The sequence below is a fragment of the Scardinius erythrophthalmus genome (assembly GCF_964197995.2).
Source record: "Scardinius erythrophthalmus genome assembly, chromosome: 22".
Classification (NCBI taxonomy): Eukaryota; Metazoa; Chordata; class Actinopteri; order Cypriniformes; family Leuciscidae; genus Scardinius; species Scardinius erythrophthalmus.
This window is the reverse complement of record NC_138242.1, coordinates 31,835,444-31,848,879: the sequence shown is the minus strand read 5'-3', so window position 1 is coordinate 31,848,879 and position 13,436 is coordinate 31,835,444. Positions and strand designations below refer to the sequence as shown.

General features: G+C 35.2%; 1 protein-coding gene across 1 annotated transcript in view; it reads right to left on the bottom strand.

The window, feature by feature from the left end:
- Positions 1-7,261, bottom strand: part of acvr2ba (activin A receptor type 2Ba) — a 74,203-nt gene extending 66,942 nt beyond the window's left edge. Inside the window, exon 1 of the mRNA XM_081352742.1 lies at positions 7,137-7,261. Coding sequence (XP_081208868.1) covers positions 7,137-7,188 — 52 coding nt within the window. The 5' untranslated portion in view covers positions 7,189-7,261. The remainder of the gene's footprint in view (positions 1-7,136) is intronic.
- Between the last annotated feature and the right edge of the window lie 6,175 nt (positions 7,262-13,436).

Genomic DNA, 13,436 nt, shown 5'->3' with positions numbered 1-13,436 from the left:
GAATGTTCAGCATCATTACTTCAGTCTTCAGTGTCACATGATCCTTCAGAAATCATTCTAATATGATGATTTGCAGCTCAAGAAACATTTCTGATTATTATCGGTGTGGAAAACAGTTGTGCTTCATATTTTTGTGGAAACTACGGTAATTTTTTTTCAGGATTATTTGATAAATAGAAATCTTATAAAAATATAAGATAAATTCTGAGATTAGATTATTTTGATAAATTCTGTCATTGGTGAATAAAAGTATTAAATACTTTAAAAAAAATGCATTTATATGTGCATTCCTTCACTCCCAAGAAAACAGGACAAAAATATTTGTGACATCATCATGCACTCAGGGGTGAAGGCAAATTATTGTCCAATGAAATGACAACATCTGCCTCTAACTAGCAATAAGAGAAGCTAATCATGGCTAATTTTTTCAATCATATGCTTTTAAAAAAAAAATGAATGTATGGTTCTAATATGTGCATTAAGGCCATCAAACTACTTTATACTGTAAAAAAAAATTTGTTGCAGTTTGCCATCGCAACTTAAAATTTGGCATTAGAAAATCATCCCAGATTTAACTTGAGATGTATCCAATGTCACTCAATCCACCTTTGACATTTGAAGTTGACTAAACTTAAAAATTTAAAGGCAGTTGAAACAATTTCTTTCACAGTTGACAACAAATTTGTTGAAGTAATGTGCACGTGATCATAAGAACTTGCATACCCATTTATTAAATGCATTAGAATATTTATATATGTACGCATTTATCTATAATTGTAATATATCCCCCACATGAAGATTTAGTGTTTTAATAGTGCGCGTTCAGGAACTATATAGTCTATTAGAATGACAGTCTGTCGCACTGTAAATATTCGTAGACTAATCATTTGGTGGAATATCTGAGCAAACCCAGAGCTGAAGTGAACCCTCAGTGTGTTCACGAGCGCCACACCATGTGATGTACGACAGTCCCGCGCGCGAGAGAGCGATAAGGCCTGCAGAATATCAGTGTTTGCGTACGGCGTTCTGACCATGCAGCTCGAGCACAGATAAGCCTTATCTGAGAAGATAAACACACGACACGGCGAGAACGAAAGACTTCTCCGCAGCACGAGACTCACTCTCTTCGCACTCTTCAAGCACGCTCGCCTCGCCTGAGAAATAATACAATTGGATGTGCAACAATAACAAACCTGGGAAATTATCCAAGACTTGCCAAGCAAGCGTTTCATTTGCAATTACAGAGCGTTTCTGGAAACGTACACGACACTCTGTGGACTCGGGAGTGAAACACGAGACCCTGAAAACGTCCCTCAGAGAACAAGCACACGTGATGGAGAGGAAGAGGAGCGCGCAGATTCATCCGAGAGGAATCCCTCACAAAAACTGCACAAGCCTTTAAGGTTTTAACTCAACAACACTCAATCTCCATCTGGTAAATGAAGGTTTATCGTCACATTCTTATGAACTACATGCACCTACATTCAAATATATCAAAATGATCACCTAATACAAATATAAAATGAGGCCTGAATGATTGCCAGCTGGCTTTTTCTTCATTCCCAAAAGAGAAACAATAAAAATAGACACTTTACCCCCACCAAAGACCTTGAAAAACAAAGTTCACCGTTCAGTGTGTGGTGTTTGCCAAGTCAAGCATCATGATTACCACCGTTGAAACTGGTTTAACCAAACTTGCAACACTTCATCATGTAACTCACACAAAATCGCACTGGACGATAAAATGCCAAATCCCAGAGCAATATTTAGAGGCCAGAACACCTCAGAGACTTAACACACAGAAATGTTATTTTGGTTATCCTTAATCTCCGGCACAATCAATCATTACAAATGTCTAATCTTGTAACAGGATGATCCATCATTCCTAGAAAAAGCTTCTGCAAAACTGCCCTCCAATAGTTTCTACAGTGAATGATGCTTTAAATAAATCTCTTTGTTATTACTCATATTGATCTTGTGGCCCAAAATGACTGTGTAGTGCATTATGGGTAATAATCTAGACAGCCGAAGATAATAATAATAATAATTATTAATCACTTATCAAATTAGCTCAGATTTGAAACATGGGTTTCGAGTGTCAGCAACGGATCAGAATGCAAATACATTCAGGAATTCCACGTTTCTTCACACCGAAAGTCAATTACGGACAATTTAAGTAAATCCCAGCATACATCTTTGTGTTTGGATAACATTTCACGTTCTAACGCAAAGATCTGACACAGTAAATGGAAAACACAATAGAGAGACTGTCAAGGGTCTAGCAGACTTTGCTTTTAGTGCAAGTCATGCTAATGGAAGTGCACTCACACACGGTCTGAATACGGTTCAGTTTCACACAGATTTGTATAAAGGCCTCAAAGTGATTCTCTCAGCACGCATACGGCTGTTTTACATAATCACAAACTATGTTACGGGCTCAAACACGTCCTCAAACAGGACAATCTGTGCCTTCATACCTCATTAAACATCTGCAATGAAACTTAATGTTCAACAACCACTAACTTCCACTGTGATTCTTCAATTGACACGATTGCAACTGGAACAGTTGGAAAAACTTAAACTTCCCAATAGTAATTATGACAGATGATGGATTAAACGGTCATTATTTGGACTTTGATATTATGACCCCTTCCCAATTAACAAAAGCCTAGATTCCAGAGTGCATGTGTTCTGTTTAAATGCAATACTCAATTTTAACTCTACACAGTAAAAACTATGCAAGGAATCAAGAAAATTCAATGATGCATAACAGAATTCCTAACATTCCATCAATATTGTTCATTGTGAAATTCTTTGGGTTTGACTTGCTGGCACAAAATTTAGATGAATTCATTTGGTCCAACATGAGTTTAAATTCACATTTCTTCCTATAAACTGGAACATATGTAGCTTTTCAGTGTGTGTGGGCTAAATATAAACCTTCTATAGCGCTAGAAAAATGTGGTGACTGACTGTCAAAACAAATCTTGAAAAACGCTCTTGAGACAAAACAGGGTTCTGGACATTAATTCGTAAGAAGCTCAACAGAATATTCCTGAGGGATCAACACTTCATTTTTAGACTGTTTGGGATTAAATCCCATTAAAATTCTATAAAAACAACTTACAACCTCATTCAGGGTCTTTATCTGTGGAGTATATTCATATCAACCCCGACCTCTGTGTGCATGTCAATCAAAGCCATCGACTCACGGCACTGCGTTTCTCCACAGGATAACGGGAACTGCTTATGCATGTAAAAAAAATATATATATATATTTTTTTTTCAAAGTTGTAAACTAAAAGATTTTTCAATACTTCACTCTTTCTACTTCAAAATTTCAATGTGTTACTTGCCAATTCTTTGTAATTCAAATCAAGTCAAATTTATTTATACAATGCTTTTTGCAAAACACATTGTTTCAAAGCAGCTTTACAGAAAATCTTAGTTATTATTTGTAATAATTTAATAATTACTTGTGAACATGATTTGACGAAGCGCACACTGACATTCAATACTCAGTGTTGGAAGAAACATCACACCAGTACTACACTGTAAAAAACGATTTTTTTCAGAGATAAAATATGTGAAATTTTCAAAGCAATTAGTAAGTAAAAATGTATTCAAAATAAATCCTATGCCAATTTGTCTTTTCAGTGAGTCAATCCCAGATTATGGAATTACACTGTAAAAAGAAGAAGATTTTTGACAATATAAATAAAACAAACATTATTGGAGTACGTTTTACAAGAAAATACCATTTCAGTTTTTTTTACTCAATTTCACGTTCAATGTGTTACTTGCAGTTTCTTTGTAAATGTTTGGGATATTTACTAATTTCTGAGTGAAAGCTGTTTTTACACCAAATTTCTTTCCAGTGGAGTGTTGATTGACTTGGTAAAGACCACAAGAAAAACACATACTGTTGCTTTAAATCCCAGTTCTTGCTTCAGGCGACCCATCCCCCATTTCTCACACACTCTCTCTCTCTCTTTCTCTCTCACTCAACTAGCCCCCCCACCCCCCCACCCATGCGCCACAGCTTGCATCCATAACGCAACATGCAAAGCAACGTATGTCCCTCTGGATGATCCCACGGCAGCTCTACAGCTCCTCTGATTGGAGCGCTGATGGACTATATGGTGGCCATTTCAGTCCAGAGAGGAATTTCACTTCACCCTCCCCCCGTCGTCCAACCATGTGGTCAATCCTTTGAACAAACCCGACACACACACACACCACATACAAGACATCTCGCGGTCAGTAATGCAGCGGCCCTCCGAGGGGAAGCGTTCAGCAGAAACACACGGATGCACAGGGAAACTGACCCCCATCCCACCGTTCAAACACGCAGAAACTCCAGCAGATACGAGCAGTAAACGGAGCATCAAGAGTCATTTGTTTCCTCCAATAGAAGGGTGTTTAAAAGCCACCTTGCCCTGCTTTTCTTTTTACGGCACCCTCCGCTCAGCCAGGGGAATCTTGGAATGCTCTACGCAAAGACTATTACACAACACACACACACACACACACAACAAAACATCAAGCTTTATGAGCCCTCGCGGAATCGCAAAAGCATTGAACAATGACAAAGACACGCCAGGGACACATTTCACCAAGAAATCAGATGGAAAACTCAAGAAATTATATTTTGCATTAAGAAAATTAAGGGATAGGCTAATAGGATTGTTTGCATTGTAACTATTTTCTAATGATTGTAATGCAAAAAATGGTCATTCTTACTCCTATAAACTGGTGTAGGATTTTACTCAATTTGAATACATTTTCACTCAGAAACTTTCACGTATAAATGACGCATTTTGAACTAGAAAGACTGAAATAGCCTAGTATTTTCTTACTTATTCCAATAATCTGTTTTATTTACAACTTCGAAAAGTATTTTTTAGGATAATGAAAATCACAGAATTTGTTTTTATTAAAAAAAAACCTGAATAAATTAGTAGTACAATAAATACTACAATGATGTAAACTTCAACTTAACTTAAATTATATATTTACTGGTCAACCAATAAGTTTTTTTTTTAAGTGGCAGAAACAATATCTAGAGCAGGGGCTTTGATATAGCCTAGTAATAAAATTCAATGACAGCATAAACTGTAACACTCGCTAAAACAAAAGAAGTTATTTTCCACTGACAAGAAATGAACAATTCCTTTAATCCGATAAGAAAATTTCAAAGTGACCAAACATCAGCCACATATTCTGCATTACTATAATATATAGCCTACAGCATAAAATTAATGAGAATTTTAGGGGGAAATGTGTTGCATATTCATTTAGCAGACAGTTTTATCCAAAGTGACTTACAAATCAGGAACACAACAAGCAATTAATCGTCAAGTTAGTCCAGTTTTAGACAGGTTTGTGAGATTCACCAGAATATCTATTGCGTCTCACCAATGCAAGAACATTTCTGTTGCATAAATGGAGAATTAAGATCATATTTCATATACTAATCAGGATACGAGTATGAAATAAAGTAAATCTGCATCACATATTATGACAATGGAACAGGGTAAAATAACACCAACTTCTGTCATGTGAGTCTCTACTATACATACAAGACAATAAACATCCTTGAAGACCAACTTCTATTGAACCAAAAACACACACCATGTGACGTTTGAACACACGTCTCCGAAGTTGCTATCTTACTAAATTTCTAACAACTTTTTGTGTATTTTAACTCTATGAGTATGAAGTGTATACCAAAGTTGCTGTTGGAGGAAAAACAACAACCAGAAAGAGCCCAGGTGTTGTCCGTCTGCTAAACCTGAGGCTTGTTGGTTAAGCTAGTTATGAACAAGCCACAACATATGCTGGTCTGTTCAACAGGGAACTCAAAGACCAAACAGAAACTTCTGAGCAGGGTTATCATAGCCAACTAAAACGATTCAAACATTTCTGTTAATTGAAATAAAGCTGAAATGGAATAAAACAAATATTAGCTGAAAACACCATGAAACTTAGAAATGTTGCATGGTAATAAACTGAAATAAGTTTATAAATAAATACAATTAAATAAAATTAAACTAAGAATAAAATTAAAATTAAATAAAAACAAATTAAACTTAAAAAGCAATATTTTAAAATAAACTGAAATAAGTTGAAGCACTAAAATGATAAATAAATAAAAATAAACTAAGACTAAAACTAAAACTGAAATAAAAAGAAATTAACCTTAGAGCAAAATATAGTTAATTTTTTTTTTTTTACAAAAGTACATAATAAAATGACAAAAAATTAAACTAAACTTAACATGTATGTATATATGTATGTGTATATGTGTATATGTATGTATGTATGTATGTATGTATGTAATGTATATATATATATATATATATATATATATATATATATATATATATATATATATATATATATATATATATATACCCAGTGTTTTACCCAACAAGGCCATTCCTGGTGGTAAAACACTGGGAATTCTGTCCCTGAATTGAAAACAATGCATCCATATCTCTGAGGGTATGAGAAATATTTGACCTGAGATCGTTCATTAAAGTGCACTGTGATGTTATATGTTATTTAATGTGAATTGAGCATGATATTGAGCTGTATAGATCCACCCCTCCCCCCAAACCCTCCAACACAACAAAGCCACAGTCCAGAAGTAGCCAAACACACATTTACTGCATTCAGAGGACTTTCTGTGGGATGGGTTGAGGAATGGAAACACTTCCACAAATCACTACACTCACTATACTATCCATATTTAACATGGATCCAGAAATCATTTAACCAATATGATCATGCACTTGATTCATAAATGCAACTATGTAGCCTAACAAGTATTATAAATCCTTGGACTGAACTGGCTGTCCTTGTGTTATTGTTGAGGACAGTGAGTAGTATTTATAGTTATCAATGAATGCGAGGGCAAAAACTAAGATATTTCAGCTGTCATTATTATAATTATTCATCAAACACTGATGGAACTCAAACAGGTTTCCTAATGCAAATACAACGACAGGAGCGCTTTAGCAATAAAAGTCCAATGCATCCTATCAAAACGCATGGCTTATATAAGAGAAAGTAAGAATTGCATTGATGCAAATCTCACCCAAGTCTTGTCAGAAGAATAAATGAGCGCTTACCTGCACAAAAAGTTCCCAGAAGAAGTGCAAAAGTCAGCCAGGAAGCGAACATATTCCTCTAATGGCACAAAAACACCCCAGGTTTTCTCCTTTTCAGTGTCTTCTGCTTTGCACACATTTAAAACGATCGGGGGGAACACACACACACATGCACGCACACACTCACTCGCTCGCTCGCTCGCTCACTCTCTCACACACACACACTCTCTCCCTCTCTCTCACACACACACACACACGAGCCCGAGTGACCGTCGGCCTGATGTCCACCCAATCAAACTTTAACATATGCAGAAATCCATCAGGAAAAGCGGCTATTCCAACAGAAACGCCTTCCAGCATGAAACAGTGAGTGATTTCCACCCAAAAGCCAGTCCGTGTGTGAAGCTTCTCCTGTTCAGATTGAGAATGGCTGGACAGGGTCCGATTCTGACATGCACGGAACTGAACTGAGTCCAAAATGGCTTCGGAGAGCGAAACACAGCCAGCAGGGAAACCAATTTTCCAGTTCTACTAAGTCGAAGGCTCGGCTCATGAATATTAACTACGCAATGTGACGCTCGTCCAGCGGCGCTCCCTCATTGGCTGAGTCTGCTGAGAAGGCCTGGCTCATGAATGTTAATCGATCACAGGACTGGACGCTCCTGGAATGTTGGCGAGCGACGTCATCAAGGTCTGATTAATATTCAGGAGCCGTAGCCTCTCCGTAGTAGGATTGGGAATTTCGCAGCAGGAAAACCCGGATGTTGAAACACAAAGAGAGAAATGCAAAGCCTTTGAGTCCATATGCTCAGGCTACACAATATACACACACATACTGCTCGTCACGCCTGTTTTAAAGGCCAACACTGCGGTATTTTGGTGCGAATATGACCGGGAAAGTGCTTTATTTTTGTCATGCAGAAAATTTCATTCTGTTTTGATTTTGGGTGAACTGATTGATTCACCTGAACATTAGTTACTGAGATAAAACTAATGCGTTTTGGAAGCATAATTCCAAACTAAATTTGCAAATAAATAAAAAGAACTCATAAATAGTGTAAAAAACAACAACAAAGCAGCTAAATCATATTGCTGTTACATTAATATGGAACGTAAGATCATATTTCAAGATCCCAAAATTAAACAGGGCAAAGTGCCTGTGGTTTAATATTAAAAATGAAATATCTGGCGCTTTAATAATCACAGAATGTATTTCTCTGTGTAAAAAACACTTCACCTTCACACACTGTGAGCCAGATGACAAAAGCATCCTTGAGAAACGACTTTACTGAGTTTGACTTCTGACAGTAAAACTGCTTATTCTCAATTAATTTAAACAACAAACTTGTGGATCCATATACTTTTTAGGAGACAGAAGAACATTAAAAACTCATGATTCTTCCGTCGAGAGCAAATGATTACTTAAAGTCTTGAAAGATATATGCAACTTCTTTAAACTTTTTAAGTAGCTTATCACATATCCTGGAATAAATATTTGGTCATGTTCTTAATACTCTAGTGGATTTTTAATATTGTATGATAGAAACAGCATTTTTCTCTTTAAGTTATACTTTGTTATAAAAAAAAATGTGCTTCCATTGAAAAAAATGTTTTAAGCTTGCAAAGAATTTTCAGAATTTTAATGCTTTTTATAAATATTTTACAAGAGCAGCAGTTTGGGTGTAGGGGACTGGTAAATAATAGAGGAATTCTGAGGAATAATAGAGGAATTGAGGAATAATTGAGGAATAATAGAGGAATTCTGAGGAATTTAGAGGAATTCTGAGGAATAATAGAGGAATTCTGAGGAATAATAGAGGAATGCTGAAGAAAAGTAGAGGAATAATAGAGGGATTCTGAGGAATAATGAAGGAATTCTGAGGAATATAGAGGAATTCTGAGGAATAATAGAGGAATGCTGAGGAAAAATAGAGGAATTGAGGAATAATAGAGGAATTCTGAGGAATAATGAAGGAATTCTGAGGAATAATAGAGGAATTCTGAGGAATAATAGAGGAATTGAGGAATAATAGAGGAATTCTGAGGAATAATGGAGGAATTCTGAGGAATAATAGAGGAATTCTGAGGAATAATAGAGGAATGCTGAGGAAAAATAGAGGAATTGAGGAATAATAGAGGAATTCTGAGGGATAATGGAGGAATTCTGAGGAATAATGGAGGAATTCTGAGAAATAATAGAGGAATTCTGAAGAATAATAGAGGAATGCTGAGGAAAAATAGAGGAATTGAGGAATAATAGAGGAATTCTGAGGAATAATGGAGGAATTCTGAGGAATAATAGAGGAATTCTGAGGAATAATGGAGGAATTCTGAGGAATAATGGAGGAATTCTGAGGAATAATAGAGGAATGCTGAGGAAAAATAGAGGAATTGAGGAATAATAGAGGAATTCTGAGGAATAATGGAGGAATTCTGAGGAATAATAGAGGAATTGAGGAATAATAGAGGAATTCTGAGGAATAATAGAGGAATTTTCTGGCAAGGTTCTCTCAAAGTTATAGAAAAACGTTCTTCCAGTAACGTTACTAGAATGTTCATCAAAATGATCTGGTCTTTAATAATGCTCTGAAAACATTAGCACAAACTTTATTAATACATCGTTTGTGGAACCTTTTCTGAAACATTTTAATTGGACGTTCGTCATTTTTTAAATGTTCTTGTTTCGAAATGTTCAGAGAACCTTCAAATGTAACATTCCCATAATGTTTGAAGATGATAAAATAGAATGTTTCCTTAATATGACGTTTGGAATGTTCCTACAACCTAATGGAAACGTTAGTCAAGTCAAGTCAAGTCAAGTTTATTTATATAGCGCCTTTCACAACACAGATTGTATCAAAGCAGCTTCACAGTATTAAATTAAAATAATACATCAATGTTTGTTTCTAGTGGAAAACGTCCACGTTTGGTAATGCTGATCAATAGTATTGTTGATTGATGAATTAAATTAAATTAAATATCCCCAAATATCCCCAACTGAGCAAGCCAAAGGCAACAGTAAAACGTTCTAAAAACATATGGGATCATGTTTCGCTGCAATGCATCTAAAAGAGTCTAGAAACCTTTACATCAACGATGGGATTTCAAAAAGACAACAAAAAAATAATCACTTCAGTTTATTATAGTCATTGGTGAGATAAGGTTACACAACTGTTGCTCTCAAAGCTCTCCGCTAATTAGAAATAATAATAACAAAAACATTTCTTTCTTTCTTTGTCATAAAGTTATAAAACAAAACAGTTTTAAATTAAGTTAAGAAGCAATTAAATAAGCAAAGAAAGAATTATAAATATATATTTTTTAGTTTTATCAGTCTGTTCCGTGGCCTTAGCACTGAAAGGCAAATTATGTGTCAAAATATATTCTGTGTAATTACTGTTGACACCAAATTGCTTCCACACACTGAATCACTCTCACAAACGCTAAGCTGTTATTTTGATAATTATATTGTTGTGAAGAATCACACCCTCATGTCATGGCAAAGAAAAGACCAACTTCACAGGAGGATAAACACTAACTACTGTAAATATGAATATGGCTCTTCTCAGAGCCGTGTTTAATAACTCTGCATTAGTTTTGCAGGGCTGCGATGGGTATTTCTCACACTGACAGCGGTGACATTAGAGGAACTGAGTGCTCAGACTGAGAGATGAGCTGCTGAAGCCACTCCAAAACTCTGCTAAGTAGGTCTGCCAAGCAGCACTTAGACAAATAAAATATATGACAACCTGTATAGAGTCATTACAGTCGGCCACATGATTCAACACAAACCCCAACTCTATTACTGCACCGGTTCCTCTCGCACAGATCGCTTCGATCGCAGATCAGCGCTGCCAACAGCCACACAGCATTCCCTGTCAAACTGACCATTCACTGTAACACACATTTATGATTAATGCATACTGTAAACTAGCGGGCAAAAGCTTGGAAAAATTATAATTTCTTTATGTTTCTGAAGTCATGCATTTATTTGATCAAAAATACAGTAAAATTACAATTTGAACTTTTCTATTTTAATATATTTTCATCTGCATATTAGAATGATTTGTGAAGGATCATGTGACACTGCAGACTGGAGTAATGATGCTGAAAACTCAGCTTTGATCACAGGAATACATTACACTTTACTGTATATTCACATAGAAAACAGCTGTTTCAAATAATAATAATATTTCACATTTTTTACTGTATTTTTGATTAAAAAACGTATAGCCTTGATGAGCATATTAGAGACTTTTTTATTATTATATACACACATTTTTAATTTTTACACACGGTAGTGACCGGTAGTGCATGAGCCAAAATAAGTGTAACATTCACAATCTAATGCATTTTCTTCTCTAATGTGTGTCAAACATGATATTTAAAGAGAAAAATGCATGATGGGATGATTCTAGGTTCGAATCGATATAGCAGTTATCACGTATTTCCGTTTGAAACTTTATAATAAATTGTATAATATTAATCAGTGTCTAAATTTAATATTTAGTGTTTCTCTTTTCTCTGACATAAATGAGAAATGATCTTAATAAGAGTTCAGATGCCTTATTTTATTAAATACATTTCTTTAAACATCACTTCATCTAAAAATTATTCAACTTTTTTTCTTTTGTCAAATCAACTTAGATAATTCATCTGGTTTCTGTTGATTAAACCAATCTCCTTTATAGTATTAACTGAAATGTTTAATTTCAATGAACTCAAAAATGTTAAGATGACCAGTTTACTAACGTTTTTAAGTTAAACCAACGATAATTGTGTACAGTGCGATTGGGTTGGCCAGCAATGAGAGCTACACAATGGTGAAAAATAAAAGAGAAAGGAAAGTAATTTCAGAGGCACATTTTTAAAATGCTTCTTATGTAATGAAAACGAGCAATAGAAGAAGAAATCAGAGCTTGACTTGTGAGAGCTCGTTAAAATCTGTTTTCTTCATTAGTCAGGGTTGAGCTTGGGATCAGGTCGGCTGTTTTCCTCTTCAAGGGCACTAAATCCCGGGCACTGGAAAATGACGGAGACGGCACCCAGGTTAATGGAATCTCGGCTCTTAAAAAAGTCCTGAATGCCATGTAAAGACAGGTGTAAAACCGGTTGCCATGACGACGGCAGACCTTCAGCCGTTCTGGAACGAAACCCCTTCAAACCTGACATATATTCATCGACACTCGTCTGGAGTCTGGAACTCTTGAATTAAAGTTGTGCTTCATTCTGAAAGTAAAGTATTTGTTCTCAACTTTCACACAGAATAAAGACGTCTAAAACAGAACAGACTGGAAATTAAACTGTTTCTTATCTATTCATATTAATCCAGTTATTATGTACAAATTATTTCATGAGATTAATCAGATAATAATGTCCAATTTCTCAGAGTTTTATTTCTGCAAAGTGTCTGTAAATGTGACTAAACAACTAACTGACAAATTTTTTTATTAATTGATGACTATTTTCATTGTCAATTTGTTTCAGTTCTATTTCATGCAACTGTTGTACATCAAGCTAATGAAACTTTAATTAATGTTTGATTAATACACACTAGGATACTAGAAAATGACTTTTTACTTTGAGAAATTGTTTGTAGTTGTTTTTTACGTGTTGTTTTTATTTAGTTAAAATTTGAATATTGAAATATTTCCATTACTTATAGTAGTACTATTATTTTTTCAAACTATTATAACTATTATAAATATATGAGAATATGAATTATGAGACTTTGCTGGAGCACTAGCATCTGCTAGACTAGAAAATGCCTATTACAAAATTTAATTAAATATTTTTAATATTTATTTTTAAATTTTCCATTTTTGTGTCTGCTTATGACCCGAAAGATAACTATAATGAATCTACTATCAGTGCCAAGGTGTATATAGGCCTATATATATATATATGACATTTTTCATATTTACATTTGCTTTTCAGATCTGAATGAGATCTGAGAGATACTATTATGAATACTTTTTATTTAACTCAGACTTCACTATCAACACCAATAATGGATGGATTCTCAGCGAATGTATTTACTGATAAAATGTACATCTTGAATGCGCTGTAAATGTTTTGTGAATAGAAGCATGTGGCGGACGCACAAGAGCGAGCGCACCGTGAGAATGAATGCAATGTTCATTCTTTCTGTCCTTCCTCATCTCTGTAAAAGCTGCCGTGACCAAAAGCACTTCCAGCCTGTGAATATAGAGATCCACACGGCCTTCAGAGTCTCAGACACCGAGGCGCATCATACAGGACCTGAAGGAAACCATTCACTGCGGCTCATCGATGCTTTCAGAGCAAGAGGACGACAAAATA